At 33.2% G+C, this 24,884-nt stretch overlaps 1 protein-coding gene across 1 annotated transcript in view; it reads left to right on the top strand.

Moving 5' to 3' along the window:
- The window catches only part of RpL5 (ribosomal protein L5), a 39,441-nt gene that overhangs the window by 13,380 nt on the left and 1,177 nt on the right, over nt 1-24,884 (top strand). The window contains exons 4-7 of the mRNA XM_035368403.2: nt 6,625-6,759; nt 14,219-14,421; nt 20,711-20,888; nt 21,105-21,193. Of these exons, the coding sequence (XP_035224294.1) occupies nt 6,625-6,759; nt 14,219-14,421; nt 20,711-20,888; nt 21,105-21,193 (605 nt within the window). The remainder of the gene's footprint in view (nt 1-6,624; nt 6,760-14,218; nt 14,422-20,710; nt 20,889-21,104; nt 21,194-24,884) is intronic.

Here is a 24,884-nt window from a genome sequence, read left to right as displayed (position 1 = left end):
TAAAATGTTGTTCTGTGTAGAACTCTTACAATACAATAAAGCCTTTACAAAATCCACAAAATAGCCATTGCTACAAAAATAAAAAGTGCATTTTGTAAAATGGTTTTCACCGATTTCTACAACGCTGCGATTTTTGAGCTCTTGAACCGCATTCTCTTTTTAGTAGATTTTCCCGTGTTGCAGCTTATGTGATCCATTAACATGTTTTTTTAATTGTCTGATAGGTTTCTATAACTCTGAAGAAAAAACTCGCTGCTTGAGGTTCTGTAGAAGACAAATCTCGAAAAATTCCCATTTTCAGATTCAGGAGAAAAAGCAGTTAACATTTAATTTATACCCTTTTTTAAAAATAAAGTGGCTTTTCATAATTAATCAGTGCTACATAAAATGAAAGCAAAGATTTACGAGTGTTTGTGGTGTCACATTTATCCATTATCAGCACTAAATTACATTGAATAGCAAGTTTCACTCTTACTGGAAAATACATAAGTATCACTTTTTTATCGTAAGGATTTGGAAATGGCTAGTTCAGTTTGATAGTCTATGTACACTGCACAAAAAAAGGGCAGTTATATATATATATATCTCTGACAAAATTTAAATTGCATTTTTACTGTCTCGAAAGTGCGACTTAAAATATGTATTAGATTTATATATAGCATTGTTCTAATATGGGCATTTTGATACAAAATCAGACTTTTCCAAAATGACATGCCAATTTTTTTCCATGTTTCGATTCTATGACTCAAATTATGCCAAACTGCCAAGATTCCTAAAATCACATGCATAGTTTTTAAAAAATTAGCTTTCAAAATTTTAGCTCCTGAATGTCAGTTGACTTCGGTATATATATTTGTTATGTCTCTTTTTTTAAACTTATTCTTTTTTCACATTTCAAAATTTACATTCATTCCAAATAAAATTCCCTCATTTTTTATGATTTATTTAAAAATTTTTTAACATCATCTTAAATTAGATGTGTTTTTAGGCACACCTACTCAAAGTTTTCTAAGATATACGTGAATTTACATATTGTAACGCCAAATGTGATTTATGTACTTTGTTAAAATTATTTTTAAAGTATAAATGGTGACTTCCCCCTCTCTTCGTCTGCAGTGAAAAAAGCTTTCTATAAATTAAGAAGTTCACAAAGTGAATTATACTTGTCGCAAACTAAGAAAAATACGCCAAGATAAGTTTTTGAATTGGTCTGTAAATTTCGCACCAAAGTTTACATTTAATATGTATGCATCATTTTAGTCGCAGAATCGAAATATGGAAAAATTTGGCATGTCATTTCAGAAAGAGTCCGATTTTATGTCAAAATACCTGTATTAGAACAATGTTATATATATTTATATAAAGTCTCATTTTTGAGACATGAAAAACGCAATTTGAATTTCATTAATTGCCTCAGTAGAATGGGAGATATAGATCTGTCCCATTTCTTTTTTTGTGCAGTGTACATGTACTACTTATACTGCCATTGTTAAATATTTTGTAATTTTTAAGGATTGTATTGTGGTCTGGATAGAGGCAGAATTCAGGATTTTTTACGTTTCAAATCCAGAAGTTTTGCATTGATGAAATGCATACTCGTTATCTTTTTCAAATTTAGTTTCAGAGCTAATATAACATTCAGGCACATTAGTTTTTTAAACTGTGATCATCTACTGTATAAAACTTGGTAGAAGTCAAAATTCGAGATAATAAATTTGTCTTGTACAGAAAAGTTATCTGTACTCTTTATATTGTACAGAAACCAAAAAAAAAAAAAAAAAAAGTGAAGTTTTTTCCAAAATATTCAGCTAAAAAGTAAACAGAAATATCCCATATTTAACTGATTAAGTCCATTTCAATTTACTTACATGGATCTTTTGTAAAAATTTATTTATGTGATAGAACATCCTTAAACTCTGATAGCCTAGATACTGTGCAGGCTGAATTACTTGTTTGTAGCTTTTGGGTCAGGAATCCTTTTAGTGATGGTATTAAGGATAATTAGTTGAAAATCTAGCCAGCTTACCATGATTTGCATTCCAAGAACCATTCTTTTCCTTAAAGCAGTTTCTTATCTTCAGTATCCTGTAGTTGAAGATTTCTTTGGTTATTTCTTTTATAGCACTGATTTCTAGCAGTTGCATTGATGGGGGGGGGACATGCTTTGCAATGAAAGATGGTGGTATTTAGTTCTAGTGCCCAGACTAATCATAAGTTAAGTGTTTGAGAATACTGAGATAATCACTGCCTGATGGTTTTCTCATTCTGAGGTAATTCAAGCGAGTTAGGGAGAGGGTTTAAGTGAAAAGCTGATGCCTATATCAAAATTTCTTGCTGATCATGCTGAAGTTAACTGTTACGAAAGGACTGCAAAATCACAGCCAGTTTCCAGAAACGGAATCCTTCCCCAAACAAAAGCAAAACAAACTTTGCAATAATCTTTTTAAATGCTGTAGACCAAAATGGTAGGCAAGTGTGTGAGATATGTGTAATATTTGTTGGATGAATGCACTTCAATTTCAGTGTTATTGAAGGAAATTAAAGTAAAAAATAAAACCTAAGTCTGTCAAAAATGTAATGACATAATTAACAGAATGAGAAAAAAGACATGGCCTCTGGATAAAATACTACATGTAGAAAATTTCATGAGATTGCCAGCAAAGAATTATTATTGCCATTTTGGTGGCAGTTCAGCTGGTTCTATTATGGAGAAATGCTTCTGTAGTTACTTCATGCGTATATTTTTCCCCTGGGGACTGTTATGTAGTTGAAATGATAAACAGATGAAAATGGCATGAACTGTCGAAATATTAGCCTGTATTATTGATTTAAAAAATCTGAGCTGAATGTCAGAGAAAATGTTGGAAATGACTGAAAGAAAGTTCGAAATTGAGAAAGGTGATCTGAAAAAGCCTAAACGTGAAGTTAAACATAACAATGCAAGGTTTAAAATTAAGAATTTTGATTTGATGCGGTTTAATTTTGAGAATTACTTTCCTTGATATCCGTATCTACAGCGAATTTAATTTCGTCACTAGCGTTTATTATAAACTTTTTCTGTTGTTCTCCCCATGCTAAGTCATGCCAAGTTGCTATGCAGTAAATGGTATCTTTTTTGCTTTTATGCTATATCACACTCTCAAAGTATGTTCTTCAGAATATGCTTTTCTCATGCACTCAATTATTTGAAATCAGTTGTCATTGAAAATACCTTCAAAATTTTTGCTTTTGAAAATGGATTTTTGTTTGATAAACCTTGAAATTAGTAATTATATTCAGAAGCTATGCCAGATTAAATTTTCCCACTAATTTGAAAGGGAAGTTACTGATCATGTGGCCCATATATGAGTGTATATTGAGTAGCAGAGCAACCACTTCATCTGCTTTTATCTTTGTGAAAACAGTATTAATTTCCATACAGTAACAGGCCGAACAAATATTAACCATTTGACTGCTATGCGATGCAAAAAAGCTGCGTTCATTTGTCTCGAAAACCGAGCTGCGAGTTTCAGTGTGTCTGTTGCTCCATGGGTGTGAACGTACGTAGTCTGACCTTACGCGTACTTTGTAACACGAGCGCATTCTAAAATAACTAACTGCGTAGCGCTTTTTCGCCGCATAGAGGTCAAACAACAAAAATCAGCGTTATATTTTCAAATTTTCACAAGACTAGTTTCCATGGTTTTACCGAGCCATCATCCTCAACTGCAAAAGCGCAAATGAATGAGATAAGAGAGCCTGGACAGAAGAGCCACTGGCACCATCTGTTGTTGAAACCAGAACTAAAACGTAATTTCTGTAAAGGCTGAAGATAAAGATGGATTGGAATTAGGGTCATTAACTAGAACAAAGATTTTTCTTGAATGTGAAATGCCTCTAGAAAATCCAGTTCATCAATGTAAGATGTTTTTTGAATAATTTTGGCAACAGACTTCTGTTTTTCCTTTTTTCTAACATATGCCTCATGTTCCTTAACGTGAAATTTTAAGGGACTCTTAGCTTGGCCAATGTAAATTAAGCCACACTGGCAAGGAATCCTGTAAATACCCACGGGTTCATATCCGGAGTGGCGTCCTTGAGTATGGAACTCTGAATTTTATTGATGGGAGAATAAATGACCCAAAAGTTAAATTTCTGAAAAATACGTGCAACTTTATAGCTAATTGATGGAAAGAAGGGAATGACAACAGAATTTTTATAATCTTCTAAAACAAGAGTGTGCCTTTTGGTGTGTTGATATGAGAATTTTTTAACTGCATGATTAACCCGCGAGCATGCGTGCCAAAATTATGAACACGAAGGCGCACTGGGTATGTCATACCCGAAAGCAATTAATACGTTTTAAATTACATGACTAATATAAATATGAGTATAAATGTGAATTAACATAAAAAAACAACGAACTTTGTAATATTTTAAAGAATTTAATAAATTAAGTACTTAACATGCAATTATTTTGCACATCTCTGGCATACTGAACACATGCTCTATACAAATACTGATATTACATTTCTTGCACAGAAATCGTGTCTTTCTGTCCTTGTTTTTATGGCACTCAGCGCATCTTCTGTAAACGTTTTTCATCTTTTTAGATGGTGGTTCCATGTTGCAATGTCCTGAAATTATTTTTTCTTTTAGTTTCAAAGGGAGCATGATTTGCTGCCGCCGTTGATTTGAGTAATCTTCCACTTTCGAATAACCTGTATTTCCTAGAATTTTAAAGATAATGTTTTTAGAACTAGACCTAACATTAGTTTGGAATTCGTTTTTCTTCCATACCAAGCCATTTTTACCAACATAATTTTCATCGTTTCATTGATTTAATTCAGCGGCTGTGCCACTGTGTGTTAAGGAATTATAATTGCTGTTGTGTTCTTCATCTATTACTTCTTCCTCCTCTTCTAAACGTTTCATCATCTGTTGAAATGGTTTCTAGCATATTTCTCAACCTTTTCCATTTCTTTATCATAACTTAGATGCCGTGCCATGCTGACTAAGTAAGAAAGTAAGGGTGAAAATCTGGGAGGCGTGCGGGTATCACATACCCAAACAGTACAATTCCTAGAAAAGTATTCAAAGAATCACTCCACAGATTTCCCAGCTTCATAAATGTGACCTTGAATTGAGCTACAAAAGGTTTTGCCCATTCCCAGGAAAGAGGTTTTGAGATAAAGGACAAAGAATATGCACCCGGGTATCTACCCCCCACGTACTCACGGGTTAATAATGTTGGGTGAAAAGCCCCTGTCAGTAGCTATTGCTTTTAAATAATTTAGTTTCATCAAGGGATAGTTTGGAGGAGCAAACTTTGAAGAGCTCAGAAAACATAGGAATAAAATGAAGCTAACTTTTGTTTAGTCGGATGACATGATTTGAAGTGTGGTGGAAGGCTACCAGATGGAGGTTTACTGTAAACCATGGTATTGAAGTTGGATGTGTTACGTGTAACCAGAATGCCGAGAAACGGAAGAGAATTGCAAGTCTAATGTTCAAAAGTGAACTGAATAGCAAGGTCCATGAAATTCATTGTTGATTCAAATGATTTAAATAAAATTGAAAGAACTTTATTTAAATCATCTTTATTATCTTTGAACAGGGTAAAAGTATTGTTTATGTAGTAGAACCATACCAAGAAGTTTAAAGTATCAAACAATTTTGATTCATAAAAAGTCATGTAGATATCAGCCACGATCATCAACTGATGGCACCAGTGGCTTATCTCATGACCAGGCTTTCTTATCTTATCTCGTTCATTTGTGCTATTGCAGCTCAGGATGATGGTTCGGTAAAACCATCGAAACTAGTCCTTTGATAATATAATCATGATTTTTGTTGTTTGACTTATAAATTAGTATTAGTTTGCCTTGACAAGAATTGAAATGTTAACACGTAAATATTGTTTCAAAATAATAAATTAAATTTTAATGCAAATTTAATTAATTCTTTGTGCCATTGCTGCAAGGAATGAAATTAAAATTTTAATAAACATGTAAATACGTAAAAAAGCAAATAGTTATATTAATTAAGTGAATGTTTGTTTGTTATGTATTATTTGGCAACTTATAAATATCGATGCATTGCGATCTAAGGTCTGGCCTTATAAAAACTAGTCAGTTGTGACTGTTTTAGATACTTATATATCAGTTTTCTGACTTTGACCATTTGGGAACAGTGCCATTGTGTTATTGCTACTCATTTAATGAATTAATTCAAATTATGTTTTATTTCTTTATTGCCTTATTATAGAGGGGTAAAACTATATTATTTTAGATCATTTGACCTATTCTGTAATCACACTTTAAGTAAGTTTAAACCTATTGTGAATGAGAATATAAATTTTGCTTATGTAACTCTGTAGATAGACGTTGCCTTCCAGAAGGTTAAGAAATTTTTGTTGTGCTACTAAGTCTACCATAATGTGTTTGGTTTCAAAAAAGTAGAATATAAGTACTGTTAAAAATGTGGTTGTATGTTTCTTTTGTATCATAAATAACTAGATTTGTAAAATTCATTTTTTTCTGAAATGTTATGTCTGACTGTCACGTGTATATACTTTTCTAGAAACTGCAATGTATATAATTATATTCTTATTGAAATGCTAGTAATTTATTCTTTCTTAATCAGATAGCGTATGCCAGAATTGAAGGAGATTGTATAGTGTGTGCTGCCTATGCACATGAACTACCACGATATGGCATCAAGGTCGGGTTGACCAATTATGCAGCTGCATATTGTACTGGATTGCTGCTTGCAAGAAGAGTAAGTTGATTATATGTATAAATTTTTCTTAGAAGAATTTTTAGTTGACACTATGTTAAAATGTGATGTTTCATTTGCAGAAAAGTAGTACTTTATTCATAAGACTTATATTTCAGATTTTTTTAATTACATAGTTAATAAGGAATATTGCTTTTACCCGTGGAAGAGGATGTGTAGCAATATACAAAGACGGTGAATTATTAAAGACTAAAATTAACAGTGATAAAGGAAATTATATTGTTATGCGTAAGAATTATACTAATAGTAGGTAAAGTACATTGGTTCATGTACACTTATGAGTTACATTTGGTTCTTATCTTTTTCATTTCACTCAGAAATGGTATACCCACTTCATTTTCCTCTTTTGATTTTGAAGTGGAGTAATTAGCAGAGAATATTAAGGTTGTTTGGTAAATATTATAAGTGGAAATGCTTATAACAGGAAATACTGCAGAAAACATTAATTAGGATTTTTTCAAGTATAGTGGATGTGTATGTATTTCATTGAAGTTTAATCTTTAAAATAACCCCAAAGTTTCATCCGGTTTGAGGCAGTTTCAATTCTAAATAAATTTTAATCCTTCCCTCTCTTTATTTCCAGCTTTGACTACTTATGCAGGAAATCGGTCTTAAGTTGACTCAGTTTTTTTCATATTCAGAGTTAGAATTACAAAATTGCTTTATTTATTTATTTTTTTTTTTTTTTAATATAGGAGGAATAAAGATTTTATCAGATACAGGTGAATCCGAATAAGTGGGCAAAACTTTAGGGGGTTGATAGAAGACAGCAGTATTCGTAGAATGCACAAGACAAGCATTGGTCTGTCCACATTGACAGCATTGGAACAAGATAAGCAAAAGGGTCTGCCCTGGCACTCAGTGGCATTTTCTTTTGTGAATTTCTGAGAGGATGCCTGCGAAGTTATATGAACAAAAAAGTGGCCAGTATGCATTTCCTTTGCAGTGTAGAAAGTGGGAATGCAATTGAGCTACCAATACTTTACCAGAATCAGTTTCTTATCAGATGCTCTCCAGATCGGAAGGAGAGTCAGCACACCTCAACTTGAAGACTTGTGTAGGGCGAAAACTCAACCTGCATGTAGCACGCGAGCAGCGTCCCGTGCTCTCTAAACGTGTCCCAAATAACAGTTTGCTGTGTGCTACATGAGGAAGGAATGCATCCCTGTTGTACACAGAAGGTATAAGCATTGTTACCAGCGGACTATAAGCCATGTGTCGATTTCACACGTTGGTACTTCCATCAGAATGCAAAGCGGCTGGATTTCAGCGTGCTTGTTCTGTTTATGGACGAGTGCTTTTTTGCCTGTAAAGATATTTTTAATACCCACAACTCACACGCATGGGCATTTATGAACCTGCATGCCATACTCCTCACCTGTTCTAGTGATGTTTCTCCGTAAATGTTTGGGAGATATCCTCCATGACCATTTGGTTGACCCATACCTCCTGCTACACCATCTGAACAGCAAATCTTATCACACATTCCTATGAGAGGTGTCAGAGGTGCTGCGTATGATTACAACAGCATGGTGCACCTGCACACTTCAAATTAGATATGCAGAAGACTTTAGATGCAAAGTTCCCATGACGCTGGATTGATAGAGGTGGGTCTTTAAAGTTTTGCGTACTTTTTCAGATTCACTCTGTATATGTATTGAGAATATAGTATATCGTAGCTTCCAATTATCTCGGCTATTAATTTTTAGCCTTTAGCAAGAAAAAGACTTAGCAATAAAGGAAATTTATTGAATTATTCAAACTTAAATTGAGCAGATTTCTTGCCCCACCTTTAATGATTTTTCTTATCAGATTTTTTTGTATCTAAATTATTTTTAATATACCGCACGTATTGACAGAACTTCCTATGAAGATTCAATTAACCATTAATCAGTCAATATTTGTATTGATAAAGTTTTCATTTCCATTTTGGATTTACCTAGTGTAAAAAATCTGATGTGTACACCACGACTTCTCTATACAGAATATTAAATTATAATCATTTTTGCTTCATTTCATTTAAACTCATTTCCTCAAATTTCATTAGAGGTATATTTCACATTGACTGACTTCTGTTCTCAGTTTGCAATAAGACAAAAAATACATAAAAACCTCAAAATATCTTCATTAAAAATTGAAAAATATAGAAAAAAAAATAAAACACCAAATACAATAAAAACAATTATTACAATTAGAGTTTCTATGCAAAAATTAACAATTCAACAAGCAGGCTACTAGGCAGATTTTTCGGCGCACAAAACTAAGCTTCCTTTTAGTCCCACTTGGCAAAAAGACAGTAAAGATGCCGAAACTGAATTCACTATTCTCTTTTCAAACGTAAACAAATATGGCTGCTGTGGTAAACAAAAATTAGGCTTAGCCACACTTAAAACAGCTTTTAAATTGTTGACAATTCTACACCTATTGCATGCAGATTAACTAAAGGCATTAAAACCTTAACCATAAGATACACTCATGTCCATAAATTAAGGATAATTCAGAGTCACGCGGAAATCGAACTCTAAAATAAATACATCACCTGTAAAATCACTACACACATCTTCAAGAATCATATGCAAATTTCAGGAAGTAACCATATGACACTGATGGTATGTCACAATGACGAGATTGTAAGAGAGTGATATATAAGGAATGCAGGCAAAGAAGTCAAATTGTTCGCAGGCGCTTTATAAGCATTTCAGTGCAATAACCGAATAGTTGTGACAAAAAGGACGCGTTTGGATGATTTTTTACGTGGTAGAATTATCGGCCGTCTGGAATGTGGGCGTACCTAACTGGAAGTATCATACGAACTTGGAATTGCCCAAAGTGTCATCTCCAGGCTTTGGCAACGATTCCAAGATGATGGTAATGTGAGTAGACGTTACAGCACAGGTGGCCCCAGAGTTACAATGCTGAATGAGGACCAGTATTTGGCAGTTATTGCCAAAAGAAACAGGCGGAGCACAGCCTCAGACCTGTCTCGTCAGCTCTCTTCAGCCACTGGTACGACAATTTCAAGGCAGACGCTTAGGGCAGATTGGTCTATATGCTCGTAGATCTATCAGATGTGTTCCATTTACTGCAACTCACTGTCGCCTGTGGTTAGCCTGGAGTAGAGAGCATGCATTGTTGACACCACAACAGTGGGCTTGTGTGATGTTTTCCGACAAGTCCAGGTTTAGCTTGCAGTCTTGATTCTCACCAGACTTTCATATGGAGAGCTCCAGGTACCTGTTATTACCAAGAAAACATCATTGAACGACACCGTTACAGTGGTGCAGGAGTGCTTGTTTGGGGTGGAATTATTCTGGGTTCCAGAACTGCCTTGCATGTTCAAATTGGAACCATGACAAGCCAAATCTATCGAGGTGTCATTCTGGAACAACATATACGTTCGTTTCGGGATGCTATGGGTGCACAATCTGTGTTTATGGATGACACCACCTGTCCTCGCCGTGCAAACATCGTAAGTGAATGCTTTCAATCGGAGGATATCACCCTTATGGACTGGCCAGCATTCTCACTGGACTTGAATCCGGTAGAGCACGTGTGGGACATGCTTGGCCAACGAGTTGCAGCCCGTCAACCTCCTCCTACATGTCTAATTTTGGAGAGCATTGCTTTTTGAGTGGTGTAATATCCCCCAAGATCAGATCGATAATTTGATACTCAGCATGCCTATGCGTTGTATGGACTGTATTGCATCGTCTGGGAGACATACAATGTATTAACAATCATACCAACCATGTAATATTTTTTTGTAATTTGCTCCAGGGAGAAAAAATGGCTAATTTTTTTAATAATATCAAACATCTAGCATCTTTTTTTGCTCTTTACCTTTTGTTTAATAAATAAGCTTCACAAATAAGTCAAATTTGTTTTGCTTCTAACTCTTCCTTTGCCTGATTTTGCATTATCCTTAATTTATGGACATGAGTGTAAGAACATAATTTAATCATTTTAAAGCAAAAAAATGCAAAATTTACCAACATACAAGAATGAAAAAAAAAAAAACACCTCACTAAGCCAAGTAACAGAGTGGGTATATATATATATATATATATATATATATGTGTGTGTATTTTTGGTGCAGCCGATTGCAACCAAAAAGGGAGGTACACAACTACATATTACAGCAGTCCTGTATGTAAAATTTAATATTCTCAGGCTACTTGTTTTTGAGCTGTGTGAGGTATGCACTAATGTCACAAAAAAAATCTCTTCTGAATACATTTTAAATCGTTTGGGGAAAAAGAGTCTCGTGCACTGCAGATAAAAATATTTCATTCTGCGCAGTGTATTGCTGCTGCTTTGCTTTGAAATCATTGAGTTTCTTAATCAAAAATTCATTAAATGTTAAGAAATATAAAATGGCAAATAAAACGAATTCCAGATCCATGAACCCATGTTTGGATGGAGGTTTTTTTTTTTTTTTTTTTTTTTACATTGCGAGAAACATTCCTGCAGATTCTTCATTATTTAATTTTTTTAATATTAATATAATACATGCTGATAACATTTGGTAGCAACAATTTGAAAAATGATATAGCCGTTTTTAGTAATTTGATGCAAAATGCCATTTCAAGACTAATAACCCTCCGGGGCTAATGTGCCTTTGAGTTAAAAATTTATTGTTATAAATTTAAGTTAGGACTTTGTTTTGCATGCCTTTAAATCTTTCATTTAAAAAGAAGTTTGATGATAGAGAAGCCTTTTTAGGAAAAAGGAATTAAGTGTTAAAATTTTGATGTACATATTCTTTTCTTACATATAATGTTTTAAAAATAGCTAAATTCTCTAACTAGCATTTTTGTGCCTTTCAGCTTCATATTTTAATTTTGTTAGGGAAATTATCTGATCTCTCTAATTTATATCTAATTGAATGTGAGGAATGAAGACTTAAAGTTAGTCCTGCCAAATTTAAAAAAAAAAAAAAATTAAGTGCTAGGAAATCATAAATTATTACTGGAGGCATTTGATTTGCTTGTTTTTGTGTAAGGCACGACAGGGAGGTATAAATGAGATCAGCTTTTATGAAACATGATTTGTATTCGTAGATTAAGCCAGTGGTATCATTTTCAAAATAGCTTCGTTGGAAAGTTACACGCTGCAAGAAACATTGCTCAGTACTGCTTTGTTGTAGTACGGGGATTTTACGCTAATTAGAAAACCAGAAAATGTCAGGTAATTTAAATACGCTAATTAGAAAACCAGAAAATGTCAGGTAATTTAAATATTATAGTCAAAATCTGCAAGAGTCGGGGAATGTCATACAGCGATCATTTATTGGCGAATTATGTATCGCATGAGCATCATTTGGGCAGCTGGCATTGAGCCAATTATCGCATCTCCAATCAAATTGTCTTTTAGAAAGGCAAGGCAAGTTTCCACTAACCTCGAGACTTGAGAGACGTGCATGCACATGTGCAGTTGTAAAGAAGGGAAGGTTCCATAGATATAATGTAATACCAGTTTGCTATTGCGCCTCTAGAAAGTGGAGTGGAAGTCTTCCCAAGGGATTTGGCACCAGAACCTGGCAGCGATAATATCCCCCTCCGCGATGTGTACAAGAAATTGAGGAGCACATGTTAAGAAGAAACATTCTTTGACTTTTGCGATAATTTAAACTCAGATTTTTGCTCAAAATAACTAATCCATTAATTTACTTGAGTGAAAAAACATTTTCTTTTCCTTTAAAGATTAAAGAAATTTAAAACGATATTCGTTTTATGTACTTCGTGACCTTCAAACACTGGCGTCAGATATTTCGCGCAGCTGTTTTTCTCTACGATGGGATGGAGCCTCCCCTGTTGAGGAGAAGTTTTCCATCTTAACAATACATATTCTTTAATTCTAACATCCAATATACAGTACACATGGGATTTATCAACAGTATCAGTAGCAACATGCTTCCTCTGTTTAAGAAGGTGTTGGCAGTAAATGGGTCATTTTTGGTGTTGGCAGCAATTTTCAAAATTGTGCCAAGACTGTAGCATAGACTATGATTTTACCGCAAAATCTTTTAAACGTCTTTATTTCTTTTTAATAAATGCATTTTCATTTTACAGTAAAATAAAAAATAGTAATCAGTTCGCGTTTAATATAACTATATTCACCAACATATCATTGATTGTTGTAATTTAATTTTTAAGTAATTAACTTTATTTTAATGTTATTCATATCATTTAATGTTGTTTTCTTTCCTCTAAAATATTGTTAGTCAATAATACATTCAAATTTAGACAATTTTCTCTGACATAATTCTGAAACTAATTCTAGCAGTATGATGACATACTATCACGAAATTTAGTGCATGTATTTTTTTTTTTTTTTTTTTTTTTTTTTTTTTTTTGCTTATGTATGCTGCTAAGTAAATATAAAATGGCTGAATTTATTCTAAAATATTAATAGATTTCTTTCTTTCATTTACCTGCAACAGATTCTAATCTCAAATCTTCAGTGGAGAAAAATGCCTATTATAGTTATACTAGTAATGCTTTGGAATTTTATATATATATCCACAGTACAAAGTCTTTAATCCGGACGTCTATAATCCAGACCTCAAAGCAATAAACTTTCTGTGCATGCGTAAGAGCATAATGCACATGCGTGCTTAATGTATAACAACGAATGGTATAAGCTAGGCTAAAATGATCTAATTATCTATTTCAGTTAATGTTGCAGATTGCTTTGTTTCTTAGTCTTCTAATTAGATCCGGCTTATTATGACTGCAATTTTATAAAAAGTAATCTTGAACTCGTCAAAAAGAGTTTCCGATTCTGGAGCTGCCAAAGGATCTACAAAGCGAAAGCATATTTCAATGTACTGCTTCCGATAGTGAAGAAAGTGACAGAAATTTTATTGAAAATGAAAAAATTTCGATTGACAAGTTAGTCTGTATTCTCGACACAGCAATTACAGGACTTGAACAGTGGAACTGAACAAGAAATTATGTCTGTTTATAGAATTAAAGAGAAAGTATTAGCACAAAAAACAAAGCAATGTAAACAACTTGCATTGAAAGAATGTTTAATAAAGTAAACAAATAAATATTAAGCTTTTTGTAAATTTTGATACCCTTTACTTCATAAATACTTCATTATTTCATATTTTTAGTTTTACAATTTCTACATGCTGTCTTACTAGGTTTAAACTAATAATGTAAAATATCCAGAAAAATCCGGAATCGGTGACGTTCCAACGAGCCCAGATTTCGAACTTAAATGTTTCTTCTTTTTTATTCTTTAATATATTGCTCAAGAAATCTTTGGAAATAATTTCTATATATTTAATAGCAAAATTTGCTGAGTTGGAGAGTATTTGAAATGGAACTATCATGTTAATATTGGTAGTATGCACGCCAGTAATTTTATGCCTTCGTTATAAATTCTATCAATGTGTATGTGAACATTTTTAAATAAATAGTTTTCTTTCTAGCTGCTCAAAAAATTCAAAATGGACTCAATTTATGAAGGCGTTGTTGTAGCAAATGGAGAGGATTTCACTGTTGAAGACATTGAAGGACAGCCTGGAGCATTTAGATGTTACTTGGATGTAGGACTTGCCCGTACCACCACAGGAGCAAGAGTGTTTGGTGCTATGAAAGGAGCAGTTGATGGAGGCCTTGACATTCCTCATAGGTGATAACTTTCAAAATATTTAGATTTCTGTTTAAAATTATGTTGCATAGTTATAAAAGGATTTGTACTGATGTATTTAATTTTGTGATTTTTTAATAAATTTGCAAAATGTGCAGTATTTTCATATACAGTCAAAAGTCGTTAATTCGGAATGATCTATAATACGGACCTCAAAACTAAAAACTTTTTGTGCATGCACCGCGTTGACACATGCGCACAGGCGTTTACGCGTGCACGTAAGACCTTTTACGACTGCGCATATGAGTGTGCGCAAGTGCAGAATATGTTTTCGCGTGCGTGTTTTATGTATAATGGACGTATAAGCTAAATAATTATCTATTTCAGTTAATGTTGATGATTGCGTTGTTCCTTAATTTTCGAATTGGATCCGGCTTATTATTTTTTGCAGACTGTAAGAGCAATTTTATAAAAGTAAGCTTAAACTTTCGATTATATCAAATAAAATTTCCGATATATATTTGTTAATATGTAAAGGATCTAAAGCGAAAGTATGTTTTGAAATCCGAAATCTGTTTTATCAATTTCACACTGCTTGGCGAGGGGGGATGCGGCCCGCGCATAATGAATTGGAAGTTGATCTGTCAGCACTATCCTTATCTTCAGAGCAGATGTTTTTATTTTATTTGGCTTATAATTCCTTATCAAATGTAGTATTTCATCTCGAGTCTTTGATATGATTTAAAACAAGTTCTTTCTCATTATAATTCGCTTCGATAGGGAAGAAAGTCACAGAGGTTATTGAAAACGAAAAAATTTCGATTGACAAATTAGTCAGTATTCTCCACACAGCAATTATAGGACTTGAACAGCGGAACTTTGTAACTGAACAAGAAATTATATCTGTTTAATAGAATTAAAGAGAAAGTATTATCACATGAAACGAAGCAAAACTTAAATAACTTACATTGAAAGAAATGTTTAATAAAGTAAACAAATAAATATTAAACTTTTTCTTTTTGAAAATTTTGATACCCTTTAGATCATAATTGTTCTTTATTTCATAAATTACAGTTTCATATTTTTAATTTTAGAATTTCTGCATGCCATCTTATGAGATTTAAACTGATGATCTATAATCCGGAATCGCCGAAGTCCCGACGAGTCCGGATTAACGACTTTTACTACTGTATTGTACTGTGTCTACTAGCATTTGCTTCCTATTATTGCTTTCTTTTTACTTATTTTAGAATGTGATTTAGAAGTATAATTTTCAAATTGTATTTGAAAATAGCATGATCTTTTCCAACTTAATATATATTGTTATGTTCTTATGAAAATATGATTGGAAAAGTGCAAGAGAATTATAATTAGATTGTAAATTAATGTTAAAATTTTCATTTAATTTTATTCAATATTTGCGAGAAGTAAGAATTTTCATCAGTACTTTCGAGTGCTGTAGTACAGTTCAGAAAAAATTTATTTGGTATATATAACTTGAGTGTTTTATTTATCTTATTTTTATTAGTGTCAGATCTTGAAGCATTTTAAAATCGTTTTATACATTCATTTTTGTTGAACTTTTACACAAATACATATTTGCGATTTATTCTGAAAATCATTAGGGATGGGGAAATGGAATTTGCCCAATTCAAGTTTCACTCATTCAATAAATTTTATTTATTGCTTAAAAATACTTTTCTGAGTAAAGGCTAAAAATTAAACATTGGGAGTTCTGGTGATCTACATAGAGATGCAATGAGAAATTAGGGAGTCTTGGTAAAAGTGGGAAAGTTGGTAACTCTGGAATAGTATTTGGTAACTTTTAGAATAAAGTAAGTTGCAGTCATGGCCTTATTTACAAAAATTTCAGTAATTAAAATTTACAAACAATTTACGCATGAATTTGCACCTACACAGAATTCCTCCCCTTTCAGAATTCAATCTTGATTTTTCAAATTTTTGATGAATGTTTCTCACATACAGCAAATAGTTAATAATTGTTTTTAACTTTGCATCAGTTAAATTGGGGGGGGGGGCTGATCTTACCAAGAATACTTTGTCTGAAAATTTGACTTTAATATATCAAATTGTGCGATTTTTAAAGAACAAATTTTGTTGTTGTTATTTTAATATTTTTGATAGTGTGAATCAAATAAATGTAAAATCATGGGATATAAGTACAACTACATTGGGACATATGATTGAGAGCCCCCGTGTTTTTTGCATGTACCTACAAATTACTTTTAAGAATATTGTTGTTCCTTAAAACTTCGGTGGCTGTTTGTAATAGTTCACGAGTTCTTTGTCTGTTAATAAGGTGCTGCATAGCACCAAATATTGGCACAAAATCAAACTAGATGGCAACTGTAATTTATGTGTACAACTTTGTGAATGGAATGACTATTTTATTGTTAAATTAAGACAAAAAAGTAGAGACAAGTCTAAAACAGTTTTTACAGGGTTCGTAGCGGTCCTTGCAAGTGCTTGTAAGTCCTTATATTTGAAAATAAAGTATAAAAGCCCTTATAGGGGATTACTTTTTCTCTATAGCACTTACTTTTTGTTTTTAGTGCTTTTTTTTTTTTATGAACGTACATTTTTTCTCCATACCAAAGCCGAAACTAAATAAACAACTTTTCTTACTTATATATGGAACGTCAGATGGTGAATCATAATCCCAGAAATAGCTTTCCACCCTTTCTCTGCATTAACGTAACGTGCATGGTCAAAGAATTGCGAAAGCAGTAGAAAATTCCGGTACATTCCGTACTCTTTTGCTCCCACCCAATACTACACTTTGAATTTCTATTAAGATTTTAATAATTTAAATGTTCCGCATGGTGAGTTCATATTCGTGTTTATTATGATCGGTGTGCTTATATATTTATTTATATATATATAAGCGGCTAAAGTGTGTGTCGCCGATAGTTTATTGTTGCCACTCGGAAATAAAATTTTACACAGTTTTTAATTAATGTCTCGGCCGATTAAAGTCGTACGAAGATGAGAACGGTATTGATGGATTCCGGGAATTTTTTGGAATCCGAAGATATGCGTCTCGAATTTCAACTTGGCGCCTTTCCATAGATATTCGAGAAAAAAGAATTTGGCACGTAGCCAAATCCCTTTAATAGGGAAAACCCAAGAAAGAAAGTGGAAAATGTAAAAGAAAATTAGTTTTTAATTAATATCTCGGCTAATTAAAGTCCCAAGAGAACTCGAATGGTCAAAATGGCGTACCACGGACCTGCGGAATCCAGCAGTGTACTTCGTTAAGCCCAGGAGCAAACCGTTTCGGAGGAGATGATGTTACTTCACCCCCGTATGTATATATGCGGCTTAAGTGTCTGTCGCTGATAGTTTATTGGTTGCTTGCGTAACTGTACTAGCCAATGGGGTAAAGTTGCCACGGCACGGGTTTGCCGTTTCAGTTGAGATGTAGACAATTTCCTGTAAAACTTGCCTTTGCTATGACCATCACTAAGTCTCACGGCCAGATGCTTAAGCGTGCTATCAGTTTTTTAACCTGAACCTGCATCTGGACATGGTCAGCTTTATGTTGCCTGTTCAAGAATTCGTGAAAGAAAGGACGTAAAATTAAAAATAATGGATGGTCTTCTGCAAGGCGAGCTTAAAAATAATGGAAAGATCTACACAAGAAATGTGTACAAATAGATCTTTGACATGTGAATTAACATTTCATTATTTAAATCACCTTTATTAATTGAGCTAGCGATTGGCCCTAAAGAAATGTACCGCCAGTGGTTTCCTTCATTGTACTCTACTTTAAGCAATTAAGCAAGTAGAAGGGGGAAACCCCGTGGAGCAGTAAGCAAAGGGCCGTCCTCGCCGCCTGCCCTGGGTAATTCAGTTTAAATTAGCAGAAACCTTTGCACAAATCATTTTAATTACAATCTATAATAATAAAAGCAAGTGTAATGTGTCTGTCTGTCTGTCTGTCTGACCGAGCTCTCCAGCCAAATCTATCGCACGCAGGGACCTGGAATTTTTTATACGGAAGCACAAAGGGGCTGGCCACCAGACCTCGAAGCCCAATTTTCGATTTTTGAATTAGAAAAATTTTAAAAAAATTATTTATAATTAATTAATCACGGTTTTTTTGACTCACTGATATTATTATTTGTTTTCAAATAACGTTCGATTGTAACAATTGATTTCTTTATTCTAGCGTTAGTTTGCTGTTTTGACGATACATTTAATCGATTAATTACAATTCATTTCTTTTTTGTAGCTTGTGGGGGGGGAAGAGAGAGAGACAGTCTACATGTCCTACACTACTATTCCTGCGCTATTCACTTATCTGCATTTTCTAAATGCACGGGCAACGCCGGGCGGGTACACCTAGTTTATAATATATAAAACAGCTGTCATTTCATATGACTGCCGGGCTTTCGAGTTATGAACATATGTATGAATATTTATAATATTATATTTGCAGTAACTGCTGAAGTATAGATAAACTTCAAAAATGAGTAAGTGTGTTTTAGCACAAATTAGTTTTCAAAGGACTAATATTCGGAATGGCATAAATAAAGTGAAAGTAATCAAATAATATTTTATCTCCTCTCCCCCCCCCAATGCATTATACAGTACGAAAGTTGGGGTTCTTCCCTTTCTCCGCAAACTCTCGAACATTGAAACCATTACAGTTCGCAGCAAGGCAAGCAACGGACTTTTTTTTTTTTTTTTTTTTTTTTTTTGGTCACTTTCCCATCTGGATTGAATAGGACTAAAAGTTCTGCGGTGTACCAACTCAATCGAAGAATGATTCTATTCCGGAAATTTAACTCAGTATGTTCAAAATTAGAATGACAAGTACCCAAGATTGGTAAATCTCTTTATTAATTAATATGAGTACAGTAGGGATATCGCGTAGCGCGACGTGTCCTGCTCAATGATAAATATGCCACATGGGTGCATGATGGTGAAAATCAGACGAAGCAAATGTGCGTTTTCCTTTATTTATTCTCCGAATACCGGCAGCTGTTGATTCCAATTGAGTAATATCGCGTGTGAAAAAATTAAGGTGCACGTATTGCGCAGTAATGTTTGCGATATTTCACAGATATAAAAGAGTCTTAACTGTGCTTGCTAAGCAGATTAATTTTCAGTTCCATTGGACTATTTTTTATACGATGCACATATCGAAATGTCAAGAGCATTATTTAGCTGAAAAATCTAAAGAATGGCTACAACCTACCCTTTCCACTTTTACCAGTTATGCTCGACTATTCGGAATTTTCAGATATTCGGAAATTTCCGAGTATGCCGGTTAGTTAAGCTTTTACTTTTAAAGGATGAGTGCATGAAGAAATTTCCCATCTTCTGATTTCAGAAAAGCTCCTTTTTTACTTAAATTACTTTGCTTGCAATATCTGTTAAAGGAAAACTGTTATACAATGAAAATTTAGAAAATGTTTAGAATTCTGATTTAAGTTATTTGAATATTAATAAGATTGGAAAAATAAATTGTATTTATTTTAGGTGCCAAACGAATATAATAAATATTTATTTTGAACAAAAATTTCGTCATTAAATCTTGTAATATGATTTAGTTCTGCGTAATTTTTTTTCTCTCATTGTAAACTAGTTCTCTGAATTGAACTGTTGTTTAAAATTTAAAAAAAAAAAAGAATAACTGTTTTCCATGGTTGTGTAATGCTCATTCTCTCTTAATACCAAATTTCTCATATTTTAAATTACAAGTCTAATTTTTCTTTTAAGATGATGCAGTTGTGTATAATGTAATTAGACAGGTGCTTATTTTTTTCCTAAAATGTGCTCATATGTGCTTATTTTTTTAACTAAAATTTGGCTACGAACCCTGTTTTACCAAAGTCGTTTCAAATTGTACAAGACAGGTAAAGTTACTGTTTCTAAAAATTTTATGCTTTAAAATTATTTTGTCTTCTGGTGCAATGAATGCCTTGTGAATTTGAGTATGTAGTAATCTAGGTAGCTGCAGTCAGTGCTGTGTTTAGTTTGTTTCTCCATTTTTTATATTGCCCCACAACATAATGATAGTTTTCTCAAAAAAGCAATTGAAAATCTAGTAAGAAATATTTCTGGATTTGATGTTCATTCTTGCAACGTATTCACAATAACATAGCTACTTGTAGTGCAAAACCTTCTTCAAAAGTATCCTTTCTCTTCAGCAGATAATCTTTGTTACATTTTGCTGTAATCATTAAATCTATAATAAATACTGCTGCTGTACTTTACATAAGAAAATGTTTGTGTAGTTAATGTGATGCTTTTATGAGTGAAAAATTCACATCTGTAAATCTAACTTTCCCAATTTTTTCAGTAATAAGAGATTTCCTGGATATGATGCTGAGAGTAAGGAATTCAATGCTGAAATTCATAGAAAACATATTTTTGGACAGCATGTTGCTGAATACATGAGAATGTTAATGGATGAAGATGAAGAAGCCTATAAGAAGCAATTTTCTCAGTATATCAAGCTAGGAATAACTCCTGATGATGTAAGTTGAAAAATTTTGAGATAAGGTAAGAAGAGGGAGATGAAATTTTAATAAGAATTTTTATCAGCATGGGTTAAATGATTTTCGTTTTTAAAAGTAATGTTTTCACCATAGTATAACTAATGCCATTTTTATACTTCCTGAATTGTATCTTTTATAAATATTTGTGCATTAAAATAGAGAAATGAGTAGTAATTTATGTAATATCTTTCTTAGATGGAAGATTTATATAAGAAAGCTCATGCTGCTATCAGAGCTGATCCTGAACGTTTGCCTAAACCTGAAAAGACTGTAACCAAGAAGAGGTAATTTTTGTCTTAGTGTATCTAATATTCCAAATCATTACGATGCTTTGCCATCTGAATAGTCTTTCATAAAAGCTAAATATTCTTACAAAACTGTGCAATTATTAAAATTTATTTTTATGCATTCAATGTGAATTTGTTAGTAGCACATTGTATTGAAATCTCAAGTATGCATTAACTCTTTCATGGAGAAAGGTGCAAATGATAACGTAAATCTTAGGGCTAGATCCCCCCTAAACCTTAAGTCACCAAAATAACGGAAAGAAGAACGTTTTTCTGTAGAGTATATATTTGGGATATGTTTTATATATTTTTATTTACATACTTTGTGTTTTTTTTTTTTTTTTTTTTTTGCAGGGGGTTTTTTAATTACGTGTTGGTGACTTTCGGCATTATACATGACAGCCAAACGTGCTATCTGTGATTAATTTTTAGTACGATATATTTCAAAGTAGAGATCTACACGCAGTCCTATGTTATGGTTATTGCATTCATAATAGCAAATTTCCCTTGGGGGGGGATTTTTTCAGGAGTGTGATTATGAAGCAACGGACTGTTTAATTAAAAGGTTTTTTTATCAGTATGGGCCAGATAATTTTCAGATTTTTAAAAGTAATTTTTTCACATTAGTATAATTTTATACGACCTGTTGCAATAATATTGCTATTAAATACAGCATTTTGTTTCCTGAAAGAAATTAAATGATGCTTCTAAAAGAGGTAAAGTTAAAATAATAGCAGTTTAACTTATTTGAAAGTAAATGCTTTTATTTTTTCTGCACTAAAATGCAAATTAAATAATCTCTAAAATGTAGAGTGTAAATTGATACAATTATTCTTCTTTTACAGTATGCGATGCTATGTTGATAATGTCGATTTTGCAATTAATAAATTAGTGTGAGAAAAAGAATAAAACACATTTTATGTAAAAACTTTGAAACAAGCATTATCTCAATCACATTTTCACTTCAAATAATTTTTCTTTTCAATATTTTGAAAACCCCATCCTTGCTTCTATAAAGTACATAATTTTAAATAAGCGGTAAAAATATTAAATAATTAAAGCCATTAACAAAATTTGAAATTTCAACAGCCACAAAAAATTTAATTAAAACCATTCAGCAGCATATTTATAATTTCTTTTCACCATTTGGTTTTGTATATAAATTGAGTATTTAATTTAGTTAGGTGTATTTGAATTGATTAAACTCTGGCATTCTAAGCGGTAGTAAACAATGTCAAAATAGATGTAGGCAAATGAAATCCTTCAACCCAGTTTGCATTTGTGACATCATTCTTTGTTCGCAGTGGCTTATGGGTTAAGGTATGGAAAACAATTTGCATCTGAACCGGTCCTGAATGCGAAACTGCTTCATATCCCCGTTTTTCTCCGTAATACAAATGGTGTCTGTGTGAAGGAGTGTTGCATGTGAATTGAGCTTATGTGTATTAAGAATTAGATGTCTAGGCTATATTAATAATGCTATATTAATAATATAGCAGTTTAATGTACCATTTCTAAAATCTTACCCTGATGCCTAATGGTTTGCAGTCACCTCTTAAATTTCACATAATGTTAATTTTCAGCAAGAACAAATTTTACTTTCATTTGAATTTATCCATTTAAAATTACAAAATAATTACTGCATTTTATTCGATCTATTTATTTTCATATATGAAAAGAGATCTCATAGCAAGTGCACCAAAATGCATACTTACATATATTACCAGAAAAGATTATTCTAAGCATAAAAATAAGGCTAGTTAAATTATACACAAATTTAATATACAGGGGTTGGACAAAAATATAGAAACACCTTTAAAAAAACATGTTTCTTTGCTTAATATGGTGTAGGAAAGAAGTTGGCATCCAAAACAGCTTGCAGTTCTCGGAATGGATAAATACAGTTCCTGTATGTTTGCCAAGGGAATATTATACCATTCTTCCTGCAAAACGGTGGCAAGTTCAGATAACGATGTTGGCGGTGGATAACGATAACGCACTTTCCGTTCCAATGTAGACCACAAAGGTTCGATAATATTCAAGTGTGGTGGCCAGGGGAGATGGAACAACTCATCCTCGTGCTCAGAAAACCAGTCCTGGACAATGTGAGCTGTGTGAACAGGGGCTTTGTCGTCTTGGAAGACACCATCACCATCGGGGAACAAAGTTTGTAACATGGGATGAACTTGATCAGCCAAAATGTTCACATAAGTCTTGGCAGTCATGTGCCCTGACACAGTTATCATGGGGCTAGCAGAGAACCACGATATGGCTGCCCAAACCATAACAGAACCCCCGCCATGTTTCACTCTTGGCAACAAGCAGTCTGTATTATAGGCTTGAGATGGCGTCCTCCAGACTTAAACTCGGCCAGAAGTGGGAAACAATGTGAAAGAAGACTCGTCAGACCATATTACTCGCTTTCACTGCTCTATAGTCCAGGCTTTATGACTTAAACACCACCTTTTCCTGTTATGGGCATTAGCATCACTGATGAGTGGCTTTTCAATTGCAGCACGGCGAGCAATTCCCTGTTTATGAAGCTCCCTTCTAATTGTTTTGGTACTCACAGGGTTCGGTAACACAACATTCATTTCGGTAGTAACTTTTGCAGCTGTGGTCTTCTTATTTTTCGTCACGATCACTCAGGACACACTTTCGTCCGCGTTGTGATTTAGCAGATGATGTTTTTCCGCTTTTCAAATATGCGGAATAAATCTTCGATACAGTACCTCTTGAAACACTAAACACATCGGCTACCTTGCTTACGGAAGCACCTACCATATGTGCTCCAACAATTTGCCCACGTTCTGTAACTCTGACGTAATGCAATGACAACCTCACATAACAGTACTCCGACAACAACTGAACTGTTTAGCACATTTACAAAGTTGTATAGGTGGCGTTAGTAGTCAAAAATGCCAAGCGCCACCTACATATTTCATTAAAATCAATCTTTCTTTTCAAACATGCATTTCACAAGGTGTTTCCATATTTTTGTCCATCCACTGTATATTAGTACTATAACTATGATACTTGTGAATAAGTGATAGATATAATAGGATAAGTTCAAAAATTAGTTTTTATCACTACAACCACTTTAGTAGAAGAAACTTGTCAAGCCTGCCTAGTTATAACCTCCCAACTTATGTTTTAAAAGAGCAATCAACTATCTAGTATAGAAGTTAACAGCATTTATTGTTTCTAAAATATGTTTTGTTATTTTTGTATGAGTGAATTGCTCAAATCCGAAGCACTTATGAATAATAGAATAGCCCTATTAATTATTCTTATTTTAAAGTATGTTTCCTTTCCTTTAGTAGTATAACTATTTGGCTCTAGATGGCTTCACCCCTCTTGTAATGTACATTGTGGTTTATAGTATCTAATCTTGCTCAGTTGCTTTATTACAATAATAATGGATAATAATGTATAATTATGGATGCTAACAATGTAAAGTAAATCTTTATTATTCCCCAAAAGTATGTTACATTGTATGTAGCATGTTCTTACCAAAGAGAAGAAAGACTATATGGCATATAAAATGTCTGTACACTTTTAAAAATAACTAATATGATGGATAAGTTTCAGGAAAAGAATGCTTTGTTTTCTGTGACTTTTATCCAATTAGGACCATGCTTCACAGTTGTGTTAGGCACATTCTTCTCCTCTCCCTGAAATTTTTTGA

The sequence above is a fragment of the Stegodyphus dumicola genome, chromosome 4 (genome assembly GCF_044657685.1).
Source record: "Stegodyphus dumicola isolate Sdum_Otavi_A_Nest chromosome 4, ASM4465768v1".
NCBI classification, from domain to species: Eukaryota; Metazoa; Arthropoda; class Arachnida; order Araneae; family Eresidae; genus Stegodyphus; species Stegodyphus dumicola.
The sequence above is the reverse complement of the archived record's forward strand: the minus strand, read 5'-3'. Positions and strand labels throughout refer to the sequence as shown.